This window comes from Calypte anna, chromosome Z (assembly GCF_003957555.1).
Source record: "Calypte anna isolate BGI_N300 chromosome Z, bCalAnn1_v1.p, whole genome shotgun sequence".
Taxonomy (NCBI): Eukaryota; Metazoa; Chordata; class Aves; order Apodiformes; family Trochilidae; genus Calypte; species Calypte anna.
This window is the reverse complement of record NC_044274.1, coordinates 60,433,193-60,458,029: the sequence shown is the minus strand read 5'-3', so window position 1 is coordinate 60,458,029 and position 24,837 is coordinate 60,433,193. Positions and strand designations below refer to the sequence as shown.

Here is a 24,837-nt window from a genome sequence, read left to right as displayed (position 1 = left end):
GACTGCATGTAGTGCATCTGAAAAAGCTAATTAAAAGAAGCATACTGACGTCTGTTGGCTTGAATTCAGTATATAGTTGCTGCCATCTCCAATCTCCATTTATTTTAGGAGTCTACAAACTGACAAATGTTGATAAACACAGCTGTTTTGGCCTTGACTGTACTACTTAAGAAAGACTTGATTGACAGAATTTGTCCCTAACTTACACCACAGGAATCTTTCCTTTAGTTGGAGCATCTTTCACACTCTTGTATACTTCTGCCAACAATATGCTGAACACACAAGCCTCAAAAAAATGAAGAAAACCTATCCTATCTGGACTCCCTTGAAAGCAACCATGGTGCCCCTGCCCCTGGTAGGGACTTCAGCAGGACAGCAGCTGTTTACAGCCTCATCAGCAGCTTCCTTGTCCCTGTACCACTTCCACTGCAGAACTGAAATGATAAATATAGTGACATATACTTCCATAACACAGCCCACCTCTGAAATTTCTCTCTTTGCACTGTCTTTAGAGCACGTATACAGATTAAGTCCAAATTTGGGTATTACCACACTCCCCACTCTTAGGAGTGTTGGATCCAAAAAATGCTCAGATCCATGGCCCAGAAGTAAAGCTGTGCTGACTTGGCCTCTGTCAACGCCATAGGTACATGGTCTGAGGGAAGGCAAAGGAGAAATTATTAAGTGAGTATTATCTGTGTCATGTGTTGGCAATGTGCTCACTTAATGTGCATCCTATAAAGCCAGTGTGTTCAATCGATAGTCACCGTAGGGAGCCAAGCACTTTCACTGTTCATGCTCTGCTGACACTGGAAATTCAGCATTGTTAATTCATCTCACAGCTGCACAGCTTACATGGAGCCTGATCAGAAAGCAAACCAAAGCCTTGCCCTTGACTTCAGCAGACTCAGTTGTGCTGTTTTAATGCTCTGTTTGTGCTACTGGACAAAACTACCATGCAACACCTTCCAGACCAGAAGGGATGTTGGTCTTGAATTGCTGTATTCTCTGGGGCAATATGTTTTATAATGAAAGCACAGACACTGACCCTTAACTAAAACACAGCTTTAGATGCTACTGCCCCTCTGTCTTAACAAGTCCTATCTGCTGGACAGCAATAAAGAAGAAAAAGCCAAGTATCATGGTGTTGTCGGGGAGCATTTCAGTCATGTTCTGCACACATTATTTGTATTCAACCTAGCTTTGCCAAATTTCCAAGTATATTTCACATCCTCTCTGAATATATCTGTTGTTGTCATGGCACTATAACTTCATTTGTTCTCTGAGCTACACAAGCCATTACATTTATGTCATCAATAATTCGCTTCCATGCATATAGCTCATAGGCTGATCTATAGCTTTAAAATAATTTCTTGTCATCAGCATCTAGGCCAATTCTGTTCCAAAACTAAATCACAAAGTTGTCTGCACTCCTCTTCATGCCTATAGGTGTATTATCTTTGAACAGCTCTGAATGGCCAGGCCCTGAAGAGGTTTCACCTTCCCCAGTTCTGCCACAGGGTTTGCTTTGCATGCATCTGAAAAGGAAAGAATTGTGCAGATTGAGGCATATTATCCATGGTCCAGACCAGAAAGGTCACACCTACAATTCAACACACTATCAGTGCCTGTCCATTATGCAGCACGAATAAAACATGACAGAGAAGGTAGACTTTGAAAGCTGTGGATGTTTCAAGCATATCCTGCCATCCAGCCTTCATTGCTGATCCATCATTTCACAGATGAAGCACTGCAGAGAGCTGTCAGTATTGCTGTCACTGTGATGAATGAGGTGACCAGTTACAACTTTCTTGAACAATATACTGTGCCCATTTATTGTCAGTATTTATAACCCCCCTCTCCCAAGGTGCTCCTGGGCAACTACCATTTAACCAGTTGCTTTGTTTGTCTGAACTTGCTGGAGAGTTCTTGGAGTAAATACTTTATGATCAGAAACAAAGCAAGTGGTTCACAGATAAGAAAATAAACACAAGCATTTGCAGCAGCCATCCAGCTACACAGAGATGCTTATAGGTCAGCCATTTTAGCCACTGCAAACTGTGTTTTAATTATTTTATCCAGTAATCACATCTTTCATTATAAAGCACCTTAACAGCAGAATTACACTAAACTTCTATACCACAGGACAGGCTTAAAGCCTTTCCACTAGCTTATCACTCGTTGCTCTCCTATGTACATTTGTGGAATCTGTTTTAAGCTGGAGGAACAATATTTTCCACTTCAAAATAAGAGAGTCTCTAAGCTGAAACTAACCAGATGCGAGAGAAATTTCCTTTGTTCTCCCTTTTCCTACTTTCCCCTATGTATCTGTGTTTTATTACTACTAAAGACAGAATTCAGCCTTAAAGACCTTTGGTCTAGTACACCGTGACCATTTGTATAGTCTGCAATGAAGAAAATTATCTATGCCCTTGCACACTTACATTCTAACTTGGAGGTATATGTGAATGTTTATGTATTTTTTTGATATTAACAAGTGGCACTCTGATAAACTCATCAGCATAGCTGCAATATTGACGGGTTTCAAGTTTATATGGACAGATTTTTTTTGCAATAAAAGTCTTATAAAATAAATTTCTTTATATGTTGGTCCCTAAATCTTTGTTGGGAGGTATTTTTTCAGGTAAGTACAATAAGCATATATTTATTACTTCTGTTTGCAAATAGCTAGCTTCAGAAACAAAACAAATAATGTAATTATATGATTCCAACTACAAAATAATATTTTGTTGCACAGTCCTAGGAGCTCAATGGCAGATCTCAGGTCCCTTGACTCCACTGTAATGATCTCCCACAGCTGCTTTCAAACATATTCATTAATCAGCAAGTATAAAATGTTAAATGATGTATTTTGTTGTCTTTTTTTGTGGTTAAATGGGAGACAGAAAAAGAGGAAACTGCTCAACAGAAGTCTTGATTTTCCAGCTCTGAAGATACTACAGTGATAAAAATAGCAGTAGCCAGCCTTCATTACTGCTCACATTTGTTTTTCAGAGAGAGATCCATAAATCTTATGCTCCCCTGAGTGCTTACCTTGCCAGAAAACTTTTCTGAGTCTGAAGAGGAGACAAGAGTGTGACTGCTTGCTATCTCACCCCTGCCTGGGCACATATTAAAGCCACCTCTTTCTACCCTAAGACCGCACCCATGTCTTGTCCCAGGGAGAATTAAATCATGTATCTGGAAGAAGGAAAATTAACAGCACCAACCTTCATGGAGAAAAGAAAAGCAAAAGGGATCAAACTTTTTTTTTAGTCTTTAGAAGGATATGAAAAAGACCTACAATAAAATACAGCTCTTTTTTTGGGCTTTAGAAGGATATGAAAAAGACCTACAATAAAATATAGCCCAAAACCCCAAAATGTTTGTGTATGACATCTGCTCTATTCAGGATGGGATCATGGTTCCTTTGTTTCATCTGCTGCCCCTTAACCTGGGTGAGCAGGTGGAAGACATGCTGCCTGTTCTCTAACCTCTGCAACTGCAGCTGATAGCTGTAGATCACAACATCTTAAGCAGCTCTAGCATGAACTTTTCCAGATACATCTCGACAATAAATTTGGTCTTTTCAAAATGCTAGGAAAAAAAAGCTTATATAGCAGGCAAAGAAGCACTAATGATGAATACCTGCCATGCAGCTGAAATGAGGCCACAACAGTGAATGCCCCAGAAGGTGCTCTAAGGAAATAACAAAAGCCAATTAGTGCTGCATATCCCTTTTTCATGGGATTTTGGAAATCTGCAGTACCTACAGTGCCTTACTGTGATATCTGAACACCAACAGTGTTTTTATCCTCAACAACTTCCTTTGAGGTAAGGAAAGGAAACTTCTCCAGTTGTGAGACTCAGATAATTAAGACTGAGACTGATCTGTCTAAATGACACCTTTGATGAACCCCTTAGGATCACTGTGCCACCATCTTCATGATCCCTGAACCATGCACAGATTTCACTGGTTTGAGAAAATGGCTTTTCATACTCAAGACAGAAGGTTCCTGCTTTGGAAAGAGGCTACTTCTCCACTGACTCCGTAGTTAGCATCTCTTTGGTCTGGAGCTCAATGTATGCACACCAGGTGTCTACAGGTAAATGTAATGAAAGCCCATCCCAGAAGATGGCCCAAAGTGATATGACTACCAGGACAGTAGAGTAGATAGCAGTGGTACAACATGATCAGTGTCAGTTCTCCCCTGTCAATATTCCAGAACGAAGCCCACAAGACATGCATGTAATGTCTTTCCCCACCATCAGAAGATTAAGATTTCTCCAAGACACAATTAACTAACTTTCAAAGCACCATTATATTAAATATCCATATTCTTTTTCAAATGTTCTGAGCCTGGCAATTACTCTATATACCTCATCCAACTGTTTGCAGCCACAAGCACTGCAGCCTGCTCTGGCAGAGATCTTGGGTTTTCCTTTTCAAGCCTAGGGTGTCAGCAGCTCATTACAGTTTGAAAAGTAACAGCACCTCTACCACTCCTGAATAAGCCTAAGCTGGTTTGGCTCCCCTCTCTTATAGATCCCAAGGAAACAATAGTCACAGAGCTTCTTTGAGTCTCACTCCTGCCCTGGCTGTGCCATGAATGCTGACATGTTCCCTGCACGTCACCACCCCCTTTCCACTCCTTGAAAGTACTGACAGGAGCTGTCTGTGTCCTCTGTCATCCTTCATCTCTTTACATTTTGTCCATAGCTTTGTTGGGAATCCTGTGCTTTTTAAACTTTTTTTTCACTCTTAAAATTACTCTTTACCTTTTCTCCCTTGAGTTTATCTGCTTCCACTTGCACTTCCACAAGCTTGCCCAGATTGCTCTGCCATATGTGGTACCTCTTCCAGAGTTAGAAGATAGTCCACCATCATCTTGTGAGGCAAGATTTAAATTAGAATCCCAACAGGTAAACACTTTTGCATTTTTCTAATGGGACTTGAGAAAAAAGTTACCCTTCTAGTCTATTTGAAACTTTCTGTAAAAATGTCCAATTATTGTTCTGAGACTCTCCATCCTTCAGTGGCAGAAAAAATAACAACAAACCTTTAGAGAATACACAACATCTGTTCCTTTCACATTTGTTCAAAGGCGTTAAGTTTCTTGGTCACTGCCTAACACAAAGAGAGCTGAGACTCCCTTCAGCACTCTGCACATGAGGTTTATTTCTAGTTAATGTTCTTCTTTCCATAATGTCACTCTTTACTACCTGCAAGATAAACTCTGGTAGAGATAGCACCAGAAGACTGTAAAGCAATCCTGCGCCACACACAAAATCTATCAGGAAGTAAAAGCCACAGAAGGGTTACTTTTTCCTAGCGCTCTGATAACTTCACCTGTCTGTTGCTACTTGCCACTGACTTATACAAATAGGATGCTTCTGGAGGGTAGTGCCCACTAAGGCAGGTTGCAGCTAGATCTTTCCAGTCTCTTTCCATGACATGTCTTCTCCTATAGTCTGTCTGCTTGTACTTGCTCTATGACTCATCCCTTCACATTCACAAGCAGAACATTCATCTATCAGCCCCTGCATAACATGCCTAAGATGCTTTATACATCCCAGTTAACTACCCACCCCAACTTCACAACTCCAATTGTCTGTGAAGTATTCAGCAGCATCAAACAGATGTGTCTTTGGCTGGCATCTCTAATGTGCTTTGTATGTATCTTTTGGCTGTCAGCCTCTCAAAGGGCCTGTGAAAAAATACTGTGGGATTACAAGTGAATAGAGACGCATAAATATCATTGCAAGCGTAGATTATGCTTCATATTTCTAAGTACATATCCATATAAGGTTTATCTTCTTGTCACAGATACTCTGCAGTTTAAGAGTATTTTCTGTGTCTTGTGGAGAAAGAATGTCATATGGACTCTTACAGGAGGCCCCTGTACACGTCAGCCCTGACTCCATCAAAATAACTCTTGTCCTGTTGCTAATGCAGGTTTTTTTGCATAGGACAAGGTATTCATCACTGCAGAGTAAAACAGTAAGGGATGAAGATGTATAGTTAGATATGTTACTAATGTCAACATAAGAGAGTATTGGTGCTATGAGATAACCCAGACAAGAAGTTGGAAGGTGATGCACACTAATTGCTGCTCAGGCTTGTATTCAAATACCAGTGAAAGGATTTAAAGAGGGATCTGATCCCAGGGAACAGAAAACATCTTTTCTTTTTGCTGGGACAAGGACAAAACCTGCCAGAAGATGCAGGGCTTTGACAGAGTTTCTGGGACCAAAAAAGCATCCGCCTTTCCCTCACCCATGTTCTGCATTTCTGTGCAAAAATCTTGTTCATCTGATTCTAAGGAAGGACAGAAGTGTAGTGCTTGATGCTTCTTGGATTGCTTTGTTCCTCCTTACACATAATTAAGCCAATTTGAATGGCTTCTAATCAAAGGGTGAGCTGAGATTGAAAGATTAGCCAGAAGTCATCAGTACTCCAAGTAGCGAACCCATTAAATATGCTGCTGTATTTCTCTTGATGCTTTGGGGAAAATGGCCTGGACAGAGCAGTGATGGGGAGGAAATAGTGGCTGAGATCTACACAGCCACGTGCAGTAAATAAAAATGCATGCTACCCAGCCTCTTGAAAAAGTACAAAACTTTCTGTTGCTGTCTGCTTCAGAAACAATGTAAACATGCTTACCTCCACACTGAAAGGAGTCAAAGTGCTTACATACACATCAGCAGCAATGTGTGTGTGTGTCTGTGTATGTGTGGAAGTATACATAATTATATCTATGTGCATATATCTCTGTAGACTTGTCACCCAACCAAGAATCTGCATTTCTCTGTGCAGTGTTAAAAGAAAGGTGACAAATCATTGACCTGTATCACAGTAGAACTGTTCCTTTCAGCTATACAAACTGGTGAACTGAAGCAGAATTAGAAGTTAAGAAAAGACAGAGATAAGACAAGAACAAGAAAAACTGACACAGCAATACCTCAGCACAGTCCTGCAACCATCGAAGGGGCAGAGAGATCCCTCAGAAAGTATCTCATGGAGGGTAAATATAATAAGATAATAGGGAACTAATGCTCCTTACAAAAGAAAGCACTCCAGTGTAACACAGAATAGTACCACAGCCCCAGTCACTCAGCCTTTGCTGAGGCAAGAACCACAAGAAGCTGGGCTGCCAGGGACTATCAGAACAGGATAAGATTGATGGCAGGTGAGAAGGTCAGCAAAGCAAAGAGATGTGGACAGGTGGAAATGAGAGGGTGGGTTACGAACCCGTGAGAAAGCATCCAGGCAAACAGGTCCCAGATCGATGTTAATGGCTCGTTTCCTGAGTGCATGGAAGTATGTTAACAATTCCTGAACCAGGAATCCTCTGAAGCAGGTAATCATGGTGGCAGATAATGGCAGCCATTTCAAGTCATGACCAGGTGGCTAAATGTGCCAATGTTTTGTAACCTTCATATTCTAAACACACACTGGTGTATATATTTATGATAGTGTATCAGGCCAGCCCATGGAGTTTCCACATCTACTGCAATCTTTCGTCTGACTCCAGCAGATAGATCATTCTCCTCTATTGGGAAGCCAGGTTGCCTATCAGTAGTGATTTTGTCCCATCTTCTGTGATCCTTTTTTTGCCTCCCTTTCTCATTACTTGCCCTTGGCATTGTTAACATGTTAACATGTTAACCCTCACTAGTCTTTTGATTGTTCAGTGATTTTAAGGCTGAAGTGACTTAAATCTTCTGATCTATTCTCATACATGACCCAGTCCATAAAAGCCCACGTGAGTATTTTCACAGTGGGCCCAAGGACTCACATTAGCTAAAATATTATCCAATAAGCAACTTCTCATAATCTGAGGACATCACAGGACAAGGAATTCACCTTTTGTCCTTTGGGTGTCAGTAATTTATAACTGAGAAGGCAGTCTTACTTATTATAAGACTTCCTGTCTATACTGAAAGTTCAAGAAAGAGGCCTCATAATTAAGAGATCCCATTGTACTCAGAGAGAACATTCTTGTACCATCTACCAGGGATCAAGATATCTAGACATTCAGTCCTTTTACAAACAAGTATAAGAGAAGTGGATGAAAGTTTGAGCCACCGAGGCATTCACTCAACTCCAGGAATGATGTTGATGAATACAACTGAGCAAGAACAGCTGGACAGCTGTTCATTGATTCCAACTAATAAAGACAGCTGGATTCCTAGTTATTGTAGTTCAGCATATAGCTGTAACCTTCAGGGGGAAAAAAATCACCTGCTAATTCCTGATTGCTCGGTGATTAACCTCTCATTCCTCCACAGGCATAGTTCTAATTCAAGTTATTTTAAAAATACTTTTAACAATGGCTATGTGGAATACTACAGATAGGCAGAAACCATTATCTGAAAAATACAAGAAGGAAAGTACATAACAGAAAGTACTTCCTTCTGCAGGAAGGTAGATCAGGATTACAGTGAATATACTGAGCATGGTTTCATGCCTTTTTGTAGGAAAGTAAACATCACACAGGCATTCTGAAACAGGGCTACAGCCAAGATAACCTGTGGAAGCACCCTTCACCTCTGGGACTCTGTGTCTGGTATTGCATCACAAGATTTTAATAGACCATTTTAAAAATACCCAGAGAATCATAGAATCATAGAACTGGCTGGGTTGGAAGGGACCTCAGAGATCATCAAGTCTAACCCTTGATCCACTACTGCTGCAGTTACCAGACCATGGCACTGAGTGCCACATCCAGTCTCTTTTTAAATATCTCTAGGGCTGGAGAATCCACCACTTCCCTGGGCAGCCCATTCCAGTGTTTGATCACCCTCTCAGTAAAGAAATGCTTTCTAATGTCCAACCTAAACCTCCCCCGGCACAACTTGAGACCATGTCCTCTTGTCTTGCTGAGGGTTGCCTGGGAAAAGAGGCCAACCCCCACCTGGCTCCAACCTCCTTTCAGGGAGCTGAATGAACTGAGGGAAGTTTCACCTACAGAGAAGGGACTGAGTGGTCTTCAGCAGGGTGAAGAGCTATTGTAGAATAAAAAGAAGTAGTCTGTTCAGCAGGTCCACAAAATCGGACAGAAAGTAATAATCTCAGGTTGTCAGAAAGGAAAAACCAGTTAAGACATTATTGTAGTTCCAGCTGAGAGTGTCAATGGAAAAGCACTGGCACAAGTCTCCTGAAGAGGATGCACATCTCCATCTCTGGAGATTTTTAATATGCTAGACAAAAACCCATCAGGAATGGTATGGGTGCAGTTAATCCTGCCTTAGGCAGAGTGAAGAATTGATGATGCTTTAGTCCTTTTCTATATATAGCTGGAATCAAAAAACAAACAATGAAGAGATATTGGAGCTGACTACAGTTACGCTCCCCAGTGAGTTCCAGATTGCATTTGCTTGATTTTCTAAATCTGAAATATGTTTTTTTGCTTGTATAGCAAAAATCTTTTATGCAGATAACTTATAAAGAAATTCACATCATGGCAAATTGCATCTGTAAATGCAAATACAGTGTGTGGAGAAAGATTATAATATTGCCTCAAGGTATTATCTGGAGCCCTATCTGCTTAGCTTATTGACAAAAGATGAGCTGCTTTAAACTGTCAGCAAAACATCTGTGACATCTTAACTGGAAATTAAACTGTGTTCCTTCTATCTGGAGTATCATTGTAAATCATTAAGATTTGAGAGATGGAATATTAACGTGTGATTTTTGATGATTCATAGGGCAAAACACCATAGCTGCCTTGCCACTGTGTCACTGTTCCTAAGGAAAATTTTAAAATGAGTGGAAAGATACAAGGATTGATGAAGAGGAGGATGAAAATGAGACCAAAAAACCCATGCAAAATAGATATTATAACTTAGAAAATGCAGGAGTGAGAGCAAGTTCATTACAGGTGGCCAAGCTTATTTCTTCCCAGCTATATATTGTAATAACCTGTATAGCTTTAATGCAAATTGCAGTCTTGACATACAGCATCGTAAAATCCATCTCACTGGTTATATCTGAGTTACACAAGAAATGCAATTAGCCCATTGTTGGCAATCAGAAATTATTGCATGATGTCATCTCCTTGATAGCCATACTTCAGAATGTTTCATGAGTTTAGCTTTTTGTCAACAAGGTGATTGATGGCTACGTAAGAAAGCAGAGCAAGCCATACAAAGTAGCTGCAAGCATCAGGCAACAAACTGGCAGGACTAAAGATAAAGCCAAAAAGCTGGTTTTATTGGCCAGAATATTTTACTTTGCTGCACAGCAGAAGCCCTGAGAATAACGGCAATGCGAAACTGTCAAATCATTAATTGGAAGTTTATGGCAGCCCTCAGTTCACTATTTACATCTGATGACAGATGCTAACTAGCATCATGGCTAACAGTTCTGCTGACTTGCTTTTTTGTACACAGCAGTACTAGGGAGACCATACCTGAAACATCTTGTTCACACATTATCCTGAAAACAGTTAAAATAGCACCCATCCATATTTTCATTCCCAGACCGTATACCCAGTCCCAGGCTCCAAACAAATTTGCTGTCTTCATGTTGTGCCTTCACATGTTACTTGGCTCTCATTTGCATGATTTTGTGCAAGATGTCAGGAACGTACGAAGTATGTCAGTATGCAAATGCTTTAGTTAACCTTGGGCATATAGGTTAAAACCAAGATGTAAACATACCAACATCACTAAACTGATCTCAGAAATTACCCCCTTCTCTAAAGACAAATATTAACTACAAGAGCACTGGCTGTTAAATTCTCTCAGCATACACTTACACAAGCTGAATAATACAATAAAAAAAATAACAAAAAGAAATCACTCCCAATAAGCTATTAAATAAGCTGCGGCATTTATAACACCCAAGTTCTAAGTATCCCAGTGTTCACTTAAAAGCATCCTTGTGAAAAGGAAAACATTCCTCTTTTCTGATTTCTGGCAATGGCTTATAGCAGAAAGCTGCAAATCAAAGGACTCACTTTACAATAGGGCATTTCTTGTTCCCCAGAAAGGCTTAGGCATTTAACGGAAAATAAAATTAAACCTAGGTGTAATATCAAAGTAGTATGGTTAATATAATTTCTTTCACATGCTAGAAAACAAATAGATTGCAGATGTTCCTGTTCTGTGGTAAACAGTTCACTTTATATATTTATTTATATAAAATCACTAGTGTAAGAATAGTCTGAAAGCAAAGAGAGCCATGATTTTGTAAGCTCTGATCTTTTGTTGTTTTGTTAAAATCTCTAAATAGCTCAGTCTTCACACCTCATCTTTTATTATCATTGCATAAGTCCATTTTCATCTTTACCGAAGATGTTAAAATGTTTTCCGTTTGCTTGGACTTGCCATACATGAAACAATAGTCCCCTCTTCTGGACTGATGCAATGTTGCAATTATTGCAGAGAAACCACTGCAGAAGTGCATTCCTGTTAACATTTACTAAGGTTTGAGGTTTCTTTCCTTATTAAACAACTTTATACTAACAAGAAATGCCTTAAGATCTCTACACAAAGAAGTCAAGCACATAAAGAAAGAGGTGAAGAAATCGATGAAGTATTGGACTGTGGGTTTTTGCGTTTGATTTCAGCTGAAGGCACCGGTAGCTACAACTGTAAGTAAGGATCTGTTACTGTCTCAGTAGTGAAACAAGAATTCTCTGGAATGCATCGACCCCCAAAGTGTCAGTGTTTAGAACAAAATAAAACAAAAACCCAAACAAAAGGCAACAATATAAACCTCTGAACTGGAAGGAGGAGTTTACTTTAAAGAAGTGTTTAATTCACAGTCTTGTGCTCTGGGACCTGAGCACGGATTATTGCATAGCTAAATACCAGCTACAGAGCAGACTAGAAATAACCTCCCACTGAAAGAAGAAACACTACACAAAGTAGAGCACAAAAATCGAAAGGGCCCAAATTCACAAAAAAAAAAAAAAAAAAAAAAAAATTGTCCCTCAGAGACACTAGTCTTCATTTCTACCTTGAGCAAAGAATTCAGAAACAAACTTGCTGAGAAATGCTAGCATCTGAACTAATGTTGGTTCTGTTCTTTTGTCCCATCTCCTTTTGTCCAGGACTGCTGTTTGCAAAAAACAGTCTAGAAGAGTTAAGTATGGAAGAGCTGAAACATCTGAAGAACCTACAGCTGAAGATAAATGGCAGCTACAGAGTTACATCTAGCAAACTGAAGTCCCCTATGGAACAACAAATACAAGGGATTTCACACTGTAAGCCTTCCTTCACAGACCTCAACAGTTCTTACCTTGGATGGCAAGGAGGAGCCTGAGAAACTTGATGGCCTCCACTCTGCTCCCTAAACAGCCCTTCATCCATCAAGTGGTGGGTGGGCACTGTGGCAGGACTTCAGTGTGCACAGATTTATCAGATGGCCTCCTGATGTGGTCTGGAGGATGCTGTATCCCTGATCAGAAGAGAAAGGGTGTCTGTCAGACACCTCTGTTCTGCTGAGGGCCACGGTGCCCCACTGGTGCTGGGGGGAGCAAAGGGCTGCTGGGGCAAAAGCAACACCCCTCCACCTGGATGGAGGAGCCCATGCATGCCCACTCTCTTTCCTTATACATCTCATTCTCCTTCCACTCACTTTCTCCTTCTTGCCCTTTCCCTACCCCATGGCTCCCACTTACCCACAGCCCAGGGAAGCAGAAGCTCCTACCTGCTCAGACCTGGTGCCTTTGGTTTGCAGCAGGTACAGACTGTGCACCCCTGTCATGGATGGGAGAGTGGAAGGTCTTAAGGTTGCTTGAAGAATCACCAACAAAAGTATCAGGGAAGGTGATTTCAATACAGATTTCTGAAAATGCTTCTTAGTGGCAAGGTTCACTCTCCTACTTACTGTGTAGAAGTGATGTGTATGGGCTGGAACTGGACTGAGGTGACATTCCTGAGATAATCAGGGGCAATTATCTGTATAGGGAGATAGGAGATTGTGTGAGGATTGGTTTGGAGTGATTTGTGCAGGGATCAGGGAAAAGCATGAGGAAGGCTCTTACATGGAGTTACAAGGTTCAGAGAGGACCCCCTTGCTTTCTTAACTCCTCTCACAGAGGAGTCAAGGTGTGACTGCATCCATTCCAAGTCCCAGATTTGGTCAATGGCTTACGGATAAGGTATTTAGATGTGGGGGGTTCAGTGTAGTGCTTTAACAGTGTTGCAGTGTGGCTCAGTGAACATGTACCATCACAACTTCCCAACAAAATGTCCTTTAAAATCTGTATGTGGCAGGGATGGCAGATGTGAAATCACTCAGGAGGCCTCCATGACAGCTCCAATCACCATCTCTTGCCTGCAGAATTCAGGTCTTGATGTGGCATAGCAGTCACTTGTCCCATACCATACAGCCAGCCTAAAGCCAGGGCAAATCTGAGCAGCATCTCTCAGAGGCAGGAAGAGAGGCCACTGCTGGCCATTATCCAGGACCAATGGCAGCTACAGGCACTTAATAATTAAAAAATTAAATTAAATTAATCAATTTAATTTTTAATTAATTTAAATTAAATTTAATTAATTAAGCATTCTTTTTGTTAAAGACTAAGACAAACTCACATGAAAAAAATCTGCAGGAACATCCATTCAGGAAAACTGAAGGGAAGAATCCAGGTTGCAGCCACTAACAAAAAAAAAAAAAAAATCCTTCCTGCAACAGTCAGGTTGAGTCTGACCATTCCAGCCTTGTGCATACCTTAGGCTTGCTAAATGTTCCTAAGCATTTCTCATAACAAAAAGATCCACAGAAACTGACATTAAATTAAAAAATTTAATTTAATACATTGCCTCCACATCTATGTGTTTTTGACAGACTCTCAGGTTTACACACCTGTATTTTCTGTTCCTTACTCAGGGCTGCTCTGATGTCCATTTCTGCACCAAGTCCTACTGAGATATGGATTTAATGCCAAGATTTTACTTTGGCATGCAAGACACATAGACCTGAAGCTGAGCTAAGGTACTGTTTATATTTTCCCATAAACCTTGCATTGCACGATCTGACCAAAATATGTTCATGGTGGAAGTTTTGATGCATCCAACTAATTAGAAAGCAGATCCCTGTAGCCAGGACAGGCACCTACTATAATTCAGAGGAAGGAAAGTAGCAGACAATATGTAAAGCAGGTGAAGGTCTGAGCTCTCTCCTATTAAAATAAGAACTATACTGATGCAAGCCAATTACCCCTGTCCCATGCCCTCCATGTCTGATAATTGAGTGCTGGGAAAGGTGCAGACATGGGTAACTGCTTGTGCTGAGCTCCTTCCTCTGTGGATCCTCAGGGGTGTCTGTGGCTGATCACATGCTATTGGATGTGAACATCTCTGCTTGCAAAAACAAGTGGAGAAAATCAGAAGAGGAAACCGTCTTGACTTACACATACACATCTTAAGAACTTGCTTAAACAGGTTATTGTCCCTCATTTTGTTACAAATATGGTTTTGAAAGTAACTAAGTGGAGTGTTAGTAGCCATGCTGTGAAGAAACTTTTCTCCTCTACTTCTGCATGAGGAGCTATTTCAGCAGTTTGCTGACAGAAGAAGCAGTTGTCAGGGTTTTAAGTGTGGTAGTTCAAGCTCTGTGACCTAGGTCAAAGCCTTGTCAGGGCCAACAGAAATAGGTTTCTTGGGTGTACTTGAGCCACTCAGAATCACAAGAAGGAAGTAATAGTGACAAGCAATAGGTATAGGAGACCACTGTCCACTACAGGGCTCAGGGGCCTCACATCTGCAAACCAGATTTATCATCTAGAGAGCTTTGCTGCTTTCCTGGAGCCCTCCTTAAAGATGCTGCACAGAGGCTATGGAGTCTCATGTGATCCTCTGCTACAGAGAGCTGCTTTTTTGTATGTGGACCAAAGGTACTAGCAGGGGTAACCTGAGGCATTCCAGGGGCACTGCTTAAGTGCATGAGGAATCTCCATGGTGCCTGAGGACTCAAAAGATACTGTGGTTGAACCACTCATTGCACAGCTGCTGTTCATAGCAGCCTTTTCATTTCCACAAGCACAATAGGCATGGTGAGAATCTAAAGAGTTTCACATCAACCTAAGAAGTACAAAATCTGGCAGAGAAAAATGGGTACTGTTGTGGTGGATATCTGCTGTATACCAGATTAGGTAGAATCAGGATAGAGAAGACCAGATTAGGGAGTACTTCAACACCCTAGAAATGCACTAGTCCATGGGGCCAGACAGGTTACACCCAAGCATGCTGAGGGAAAAGAAAGCTGATGGCACTATAAGGCCACACTCAATGGTCTTTGAAAGGCAGTGGTGATCAGGAAAAGTTTCAACAGACTGGCACTCAGATCAATCTTCAAATCAGGCAAAGGGGAGGATACAAGAACTAGAGGTCAGACAGCTTCATGCAGTCCTTTGTAAGATGGACAAAAAAATGAGGCAGAGAGCATTTCCAAGGGCATGAAGAATCAGAAGGCACTCAGGATTAGTGAGCCTGGATTTTTGCATAGGAAATAAAAAACTGTTTACAAAATAATTTCAAAGTTGTTGAACCTCTCCCTTGGTGATCTGCAGAACAGAACAGAGTGCCCTCTCAATCAAGTTTGCAGAACACAGGAAAGTGGAAGGAGTGGTGAGTGCAGGATGTGCTGCTCTTCAGGGGGCCCTCAACAGAGAAAGGCAGAAATGGGCAAGTAGGAATGTGATGAAGGTCAGCTGATGAGGACTAGCATCAGCTCCATGCTTGCTCCAGCCCACAGTTCCTCAAGCACACCAAGGGTATAGAGCCCCAGCATTGGGAAACAAACTGAGAATAACAAAATTAGTTGAGTAGGTTTGGCTGGAGTTTATTTTGCAGTTGGCAGCTCATCTGGACCTAGTTACCTTAGTGAATTTCAATGCTAAACAACACACCTCTTTGTGAATAATGAGACTGCTAATCTGGTAACCTCCCTAAATGTTTTAGATACATATGTATAGTTAGGAGTGGTAGATGAATCACTGCTAGCCAACCACATTTCATTGTTATTTTCCTTTGTTAATATTTTCTATGTAAAACCCTAGCCATCTCCTGAAAGGTGTGCTGGCTAATGTCAGATTCCCAGCAGCTTACTCTGCAGACTAGAAATAAAGACAACGATCTTGGCTTGTTATGTTCTCTCTTTTCATACTGAGTGAAGAAACCAGATTTTGGACAGCAGTGTATCTATATCCAGCAGGCAAGTAAAACTGCAGTGATGTACTTGGTTCTCCTTCTGTGGTCCAGCAGCCATAACCCCAGGACAGCAAAAGTGCTGTAGGCCATTCCACTGCCTCCCATATCAACATGCCCACTGCTGCCTTTTCCTAGGCCTTGATCAGAGCAGGGAGCCTGTGTCAGCACCAGAGGAGGGACACAGTGCCTGCCCAGCCCCTCTTCCCAGCACAAGCTCCCTTACAAGACAGGGAGATAGGAAGGTCACAGAGAATTGATTGCATCACTGGTGCACAGAGTCCCCAGCACAGACTTTCTCCAGCAATTTCCACATTTTTTTTTCCTTAACAGTGGTCTAAAGTTTGTCGTATCAAACAGATCCTGGATGCAGCTGTGAACATTTCCACATGAGGAGGCTCAGAGGAGATGGCCACAGTCAATGCACTGATGATGCTTAGGGAAGAATAAAATGAATGATCCCAGCTATTGAAAAGAAAGTTAAACTTACCTCTTTGGAAAGGAGACCTGAGGATAGCTTTTTGCTTAGATTAAGTGCCATGTCAGTTGAGTGATGAACTGCTTGTGTTAGTGGCCTGAGTTAGTCAAAAGGTGTGAAATTCTTCCTGAGAGAGCCAGACCAGTATGGGACTCATCCCAACATAAGGCATAAAAACTGAGTAAACAACAAAATGAACTTTGAAGGGAGTTACAGGCTCGAGCTGGCTTCAGCCCATGTACTTCTTCCCAGTGGCTGAAAATACCCAGTTTCATACATACAAGACTAGCAGTGGGAATTTCATTTGTATTGTGATCCAACTGCACGTTGGCAACTGCTATATGGTGCTTGTATGGTGATTGCTGCTTCTCTCTGCTGAATCAAAATCCCACCTAGCATCAAGTGTCTTCAAATAAATAAACTTGGTAGTAACACATCACACCTTTCTCATGTGGAATATCTAGAAAAGCTTGATCAGTGTATTGGACAAGAGAAGCAGCAGGACTGCAAAGCAGCACGGTAAAGAAGCACCCCACCACACAGTCTGCGTGTCCAGGGGGCCTCCATTTACTCAAGACAACATACAGAGCAGGATAACTCAAAACGTCTGAAGTGGCCACCCCTCTGCAGCATCAGGGGCAGATGCAAAGATGTAAGACAACAGGCCCATGTGTACAACCTGCCTACCAATGTAAGGCCACAACCTCATCCAAGAAAAAGAGGTAGCAGGTCCTTTCTGACCTTGATTCAGCTTAGTTTTTAATTGCTTCAATAATACATTGATAATAAGAAACCAACAACTTTGCATGTATCAAAAAGTAGAACTCTAAATATATTTATTACTCAGTTACATTTGCTTTTCATTGCACAAATTTTGTTTTTATCCCCATGTTTGTCAGTTTTTTACAAAGCTGTTAGGAGTTTCAGAAACTGTTGAAATGATGACTTAAGTCTGTTTAGGCACAATTCATTTACACATCACTCCATTTCCTCCACGTTTTTTCTCTATGTGAAAGATTTATGGTGGCATTTAAGCTCCAAATTGAAATACATTTCACTGTCTCAAATTGTAAGTGCATACTGTCTGAAAAAGAAGTTTTGATTAAAGAGTCTCACCTTATCAAATGTTGCCAGCAAAGTTTAAATGAAAGCAACTTTGTTTCCAGAAATGCTGAAATCAACACAACTCTAAGATCAGAACTATGGTGTCCCACCGTTTTCTATTATAGCCAGTCATAAGATAACAAAGAAACAGTCCTCAAGAGGATTTAAAAATCCTCTGCAAAAATCCTCTGTATGAAAAGTAAGAAAAAAAATCCAGCAAATAAAACATATGATATCAAGGGAAGTACTATATCCCCTGGACTGCTGAGGCTGTGTCAAGTACGCTCTCTTCACATAAGCACAGAATCATCTGAGTTGGAAAGAACCTCTGAGATTGTTGATCCACTGCCACTGTGGTTACCAGACCATGGCACTGAGTGCCACATCAGTCTCTTCTTAAAAACCTCCAGGGACAGAGAATCCACCACCTCCATGGGCAGCCCATTCCAATGCCTGATCACCCTCTCTGTAAAGAATTTCTTCCTAATATCTAACCTAAACCTCCCCTGATAGAGCTTAAGTCATGCCCTCTTGTCCTACTGGCAGCTGCCTGGGAGAAGAGACCAACCCCCCCCCTGGCTCCAACCTCCTTTCAGGGAGTTGCAGAGAGTGATGAGGTCTCCCCTGAGCCTCCTCTTCTCCAGACTGAACACCCCCAGCTCCCTCAGCCCTTCCTCACAGGACTTGTGCTGGATCCCTTCACAGCCTCCTTTGCTCTTCTCTGGACCTGCTCCAGCACCTCAATCTCCTTCCTGAACTGAGGGGCCCAGAACTGGACACAGTACTCGAGGTGTGGCCTCACCAGGGCTGAGTACAGGGGCAGAATCCCTTCACTGGGCCTGCTGGCCACACTGTTCCTGATCCAGGCCAGGATGCCATTGGCCTTCTTGGCCACCTGGGCACACTGCTGGCTCATGTTCAGCTTCCTGTCAATCCAGACTCCCAGGTCCCTTTCGGCCACTCTGTGCCCAGCCTGGAGCTCCCCATGGGGTTGTTGTGGGCAAAGTGCAGGACCCGCCACTTGGCCGTGTTGAACCTCATCCCATTGGGATCAGCCCAACTCTCCAGTCTGTCCAGGTCCCTCTGCAGAGCCCTCTTGACTTCCAGCTGATCCACACTCCCACCAACTCAGTGTCACCTGTGAATTTGCTAATGGTGGACTCAATCCCTTCATCTAAATCATCAATGAAGATATTAAACACAACTGGGCCCAACACTGATCCCTGGGGGGACACCACAGCTGCCAATTGGATCAGTACTGTTCAGCACCACTCTTTGGTGGCCTCCACCAGTTCCTACTCCAGCACAGAGTGGTCATGTCTGAGCCCTGGGCTGACAGCTTTTCCAGGAGAATGCTATGGGTGTCAAAGGCTTTGCTGAAGTCCAGGGAGACTCCATCCACAGCCTTCCCCTCATCCCCCAGGCAGGTCCCCTGATCATAAAAGACCAGGTTGGTCAGACAGGACCTGCCCTTCCTAACCCCATGCTGGCTGCATCTGATCCCCTCTGACAGGCCTGGAGTTTCCTGGGTCCTCCTTTCATCCCTTTTTGTGGATTGCTGTGACATTCCCCAGCTTCCAATGATCTGGAATGTCCCTAGTGAGCCAGGACTGTTGGTAAATGATGGAGAGGGGCTTGGCAAGCTCTTCCCCAGCTCCCTCATCATCCTGGAGTGGATCCCATCTGTCCCATAGACTTGTGAGGATCCAAGTGGCTCAGCAGGCCACAAACTTTTCCCTCCAGCATTACAGGGGGACTGCTCAGCTTCCTATTTCTCTCTACAAGCCCCAGAAGCAGCTGTCCTCAGGACAACCTGTCTTACTGTTGAAAACTGAGGTAAATAAAGTGTTAAATACGTCAGCCTTTTCCTCATCTTTGGTAACTATGTTTCCCCCCATGTTCAACAAAGAATGGAGGTTTTCCCTGCCCCTCTTTTTGCAGTTGATGCAAAAACTGCATCTCTAGAAATACTTTTGGTTATCCTTAATTGAAGTGGCAAGACTGAGTTCAAATTGTGCCCTCATCTCTCTAATTTTCTTTCTAAAAGTCCTAACTATATTCCTAAACTCTTCCTGAGTAGCCAGCCCCTTTTTTAATAGTTTTTAAGATCTTTTTATTACACTAATTTCCTACCATATCTCCCTGTTCAGCCAGAGCAGTCGTCTTCCCCCCTGGTTTGCCTTCAGGCACACAGGGACAGGCTGCTCCTGTGCATTGAGGACTTGGTCCTTGAAGTTTGTTCCTTCCTGGAACAAACCCCTTTGTTTTCAAGGGCTGTTTCCCAGGGTACACTTTGAATCAGTCTTCTGAAAAGGCCAAAATCTGCCCTCTGGAAGTCCAGTGTAGAGGTTTTATTGTTGGCCCTCCTTGCATCTCTGAGTATTAAAAACTCAATTATTTCATGGTCACTGTGCTCCAGAAGGCCTCCAACCACTACATCTCCCACCAGCCCCTCTCTGTTTGTAAACAGAAGGTCTAGTGGGGACCCATCCCTGGTGGGCTCATTTACCATCTGGAGAAGGCAATTATCCTCTATATGCTCCAGGAATCTCCTAGGCTGCCTCTTCTCTGCTGTGTGGAGTTCCCAGCAGACATCTGGCAGTTTAAAGTCACCCACGAGAACAAGGGCTGGTGATCTGGAGACATCTGCCAGCAGCTTGTAGAGTAATTCATCACTCTCATCATCCTGGCTGGGTGGCCTATAACAGACTCCCACCAGCATGTCAGCCTTATTGGCCTTCCCCCTGATTTTGACCCACAGGCCCTCAACCTTATTGTTACTGACCTTGAGTTCCACAGAGCCAAGAGACTCTCTAACATATAGAGCCACCCCTCCACCTCTCCTACCTTGTCTGTCCCTTCTGAAGAGCTTGTAGCCATCCATGGCAACACTCCAGTCACAAGAGTCATCCCACCATGTTTCTGTGATGGTGACTACATCAGAGTTTTCCTGTTGCACAGTGGCTTCCAGCTCCTGTTTGTTTCCCATACTGCATGCATTGGTGTACATGCACTTCAGCTGGGCTGCTGATTTTACTCTTAACTCAGGCTTTCCACCTTTGTGCTCATCTCTGGAGAGCACGGTTTCAACCCCCTCCCCCTTCAAGCCTTCGGGTAATGACAGCCTGGCAACCGAGTGCCATATCCCTGGGACCACCCTCTGTGAAAATTGCTTTCAAGTTTGAAGCTGTCAGGCCTCTTTGACATGGCTGAAAATCTGTGAGCTTCTCAATTTCTTACTTTTTTCTTTGGTGAGAAAGTCGGACCACTTCTGATGTATGATTCATAGGTTTGGATTAAAGCTCTGTATATGGGCTGAGCTGCTTCTGCAGGTAACTGCACACTGCAGAGTTGTCCCAGAGCACAGGAAAGTCCATTGCAGAGGAACAGAAGTTAGCTGAGGTTTGTTTCGACAGCTTTGTTATTAATATTATTTTTTTTTTTACAAAAACGCTATTAAATAACTGACTGATGCTAAAGGACTCTTCCTGAAGAACAACTGCCCCTTGCTGCAAAAAGAAACAACAGTATCTGTGACTTTTTAGCACCCAGATCTATTTTTGCTATTTTACAATTAATAAAATCTTTTCTAAAGCTGGGTGAAGTCTTTGCAGCAGAGCAAAAGGGATACCAAGGTCTTTTTGTGATGCTCCTATGTAAGAATATTTAGTGCCCATGAGCTCCCTGCTGGCTATTGCTTTCAGTGATAACCAGATAGGAATCTCAGATAAGCACAGTCAGTGCACAGCCTTTAGTTCCCTTGCTAAGGAGTCCTCTGTAGGAATTTCTGACTTTGGATATTTTATTTTTTTTTTAAGATCCTTGAAAATAACTAGGCTTCAGGGAACTAATAGGGCATAGTATTCATTCCTACATGTGTCACAACAGAGGTGCACAGTTAAAGGTTAAACAGTGATTGCTTGCCCTCCTTGGGTTTAAGACATCTCCATAAGCTCTGCATTTGGGAGAAGGAAAAACATTCCCTCCCTCCAGTGCTGCTGCTGTGCTCAGACCCTGGGGCAACTGAGATGGTACTCTTCTGCCCCCACCATGGGAGCAAATGCAGGTATATCCCCAGGTCCCATGGAGGCAGGCAGGTCTGTGCACTCCCTCGGTGCTGCACACTGCAGCTGCACTGCATAAAGCTGTGCCAGCCCCAAAACCAAGGACATGACCTGCATCCTGAAGCTATTCTTGCCCTAAAAAAGGCAGTGAGCTAGAAAGCTAGTGCTGAAGGGCACAGAGGAGTGTGGCTCCAGGGCCTGGGGAGGCAGAGAAGTCCTGCCTGAGGGATCACAGAATCATCCGGGTTGGAAAGGAGCTCTGAGATCATCAGTTCCAACCCTTAATTCACCACCACTGTGGTTCAAAGACCATGGCACTGAGTGCCACATCAGCCTCTTTTTAAAAACCCCCAGGGATGCAGAATCCACCACCTCCCTGGGCAGCCCATTCCAATGCCTGATCACCCTCTCTGTAAGGAATTTCTTCCTTATATCTGACCTAAACCTCCCCTGTCAGAGCTTAAGACCAGGGTGCAGGGACTTAAGCAGCACAGGAAAGAGGGAGCCTGCAGCTGAAGGTGGCTGCAGGCATGGAACAAGGTGCTGGCACCTGGAAGCCAAGAAAGCAGCAGCTGAGGGCATAAGGAAAAGCAATACTTCTGCAGCTGGAGAGGGCTGCTCGTGACTAGCCATGGTCCTATGATCCTGTGGCTGACACCACATATCTAGCACCATTGCTGAAAGGTCTGAAAGGGGGTGGATGTCCCACTCCCTGATAATCCTTTTGATCCCTCTTAGTAAGCCCCCTGCTGCCAACTTGTACAGCTTTAAATGTTGTCCTCATTTGCCTGATGAATCCCCATAGGACCATGTCCAGCAGCTGACTGTGGCTGGTCTTTGGCAGGAGAGAAAGAAGGCCACTGACTCAAAGGACCCAGAGAATTTTGCTGCACCTGCCTCATCTCTGGTGAGGACTAGCCCATATCACTGTCCCTTTAAAGAAGGATCTCTAAACACCAAAGCACCTTTATTCATCACAAAAGCGTTGGCCCTTGGCAGCCTACTACTTAAAGCAGGACTATCCCCAGAACCAGGTCTGGGCTGCCACAGCTTTGCTGAGCCACTCAGTTGCAGGGCCAAGCTATGAGGTGAGAGAAGTGAGTGACAATCACTCTGGGGCTAGAGGTGCCTGTGAAGCTCAGCTGCAGAGTGGCCTCCCAGGGCAGGAGGACAGCAGCCACAGGAGACACCCTGCTGGGTCCAGGGATAGAAAAAGAAGCTGTCAGCTGCCTTCAGTCTCTCATGGTCATGTCATGTGGAGGGAGAAAAAAAACTGGTTTTGCCTAGAGCTTAACAGGTCCAGCTCTTCAGGACCAGAAGAGCAAGATTTTCCAAAGTCTTTCGCTAGCATTAAATGCATGAGCTTCTGACATGAGTGAGCAAGCAAGCAAAGGGAGGCTGATGAAGTGCAGCAAGTCCATCAATAATTGTTGATGATTAAGGAAATGTATCCACCACAAGCCAAATTGGTCTATGCTGCCTGAAGCCTTGATTTTTCCCCCAGAAAACAAAACAAAAAAACAAAAAAAACAAAAAAACAAACTAGGAAGATAGCTGCAGGAACAGGAATCTACTCCAGTTTCCAGGGGTGTAAAGAGCTCCAGGCCAGCACTCTCAGTATCTGCCTGCGTCTGCTTGAAGGTTTTTGATCTCAAGCTCCAGCTGTTTAATTTGAACATTTCTCTGGATTACAAGATCACGTAGTCTACGGATTTCTTCCTGCTGACGATAATACATCTGCAAGAGCTGTAAAAAAAACACATTATACATCCTTTACATCAAGAAAAAGCAGCTTTACCTGTCAAATGCCACCAGTCCTGTCACATCACTTTTGAAAGAAACAGCATTGAAGGAGGCCTGCAAGTGACAGACTGACTGAACATTCTGCTATCCACTAGCCTGGGTTATGAGTATGGGTGTTCCTCAACACCATTTAGTAATGCTACATCTACCGAATTCAATGAAAAAATTAGAAAAAAATAACCTTTATACCACTGATCACTCAAAGAAAGCATAGACACAGAGACTTTCTGGAGTTTAAATTCCTGGATCTGCCACATCTCCTACCCTGACCTTAAGCAGGTCCTTTTGCTGCTTTTTTCCTGTTGCTCATGCTGTCCTCTCCAGCTGGAGCTGGAATGGCCTTTCACTGAGCTTCCAGCAGAGCACCCAGTTCTGCAAGGTCTCCTTCTGTAACCTTGGGACGCCAGCTCAGAAACATGCAGGAAAATATTCTTTTTCATACCACAGGGAAATTCAGTTGTGGAAACTCCTGCCCCATTGAGTTGCAGATGCTAAAACCTTGCAGAGCTGATAAGGGGAGCTGAGCACACAGATGGGAAGGAAACCACTCACGGACTCCTAAAAGCCTAAAAACAAGCTGCATGACCTTGGAAATGTCCCTGAGCTGCCAATGACAGGGGTCTGCAAATCACTGCAGGTTTTGTTACTATACAAGGAAGGAGATGGCCACAGGTCTTGGAGCTGACAGGCCCTTTTCTGGAGCCATTCGCAGGAAGAGGTCACAACCAGCAGCCAGCACCAGTGGTGCTGCACTGTCCAGTTGTGCTGAGCAGTGAGCTGCTGAGGCAGAGCCAGCCTGTTTCCCATGTCAGAGTCCCTCATATGGTTAGGTGCTTAAGACTACACAGATACACAGGGTACACCCCCTCCTTCCAGAGAAATCTCTGCTGCCTCACACAGCATCCCAAGCACAGGTCTCATATAAGGGTTACACTGCATAAACCTCTTTTCTCTCTCTTCTTGTAGGTCACAAGGATCTCCTTGACCCCAGCCAGCCATCAGGCAGGCCTATGCCATAAGAATGCCTAAGAATCAGGAATACTGATTGTTCCCTTCTTTCCAGACCCCCTCAGCCAGGATGCTGCTGGGCTACCTTTCTGTCTCCCATGTGGCAGCCAGGGATGAAGTGCTCACACTACCCCAGATCTGCACAATAAACCCTCCCCAGATTCTGTCACCTTGTGGATAACCATCCCTTTAACAGCCAATCCTGGGCTACCTTCC

The 24,837-nt window shown here is 43.2% G+C and overlaps 1 protein-coding gene across 1 annotated transcript in view; it reads right to left on the bottom strand.

The window, feature by feature from the left end:
* Nucleotides 1–23,424: 23,424 nt before the first annotated feature.
* Nucleotides 23,425–24,837, bottom strand: part of CORO2A (coronin 2A) — a 52,709-nt gene continuing 51,296 nt past the window's right edge. Inside the window, exon 12 of the mRNA XM_030467248.1 lies at nt 23,425–23,556. Coding sequence (XP_030323108.1) covers nt 23,425–23,556 — 132 coding nt within the window. The remainder of the gene's footprint in view (nt 23,557–24,837) is intronic.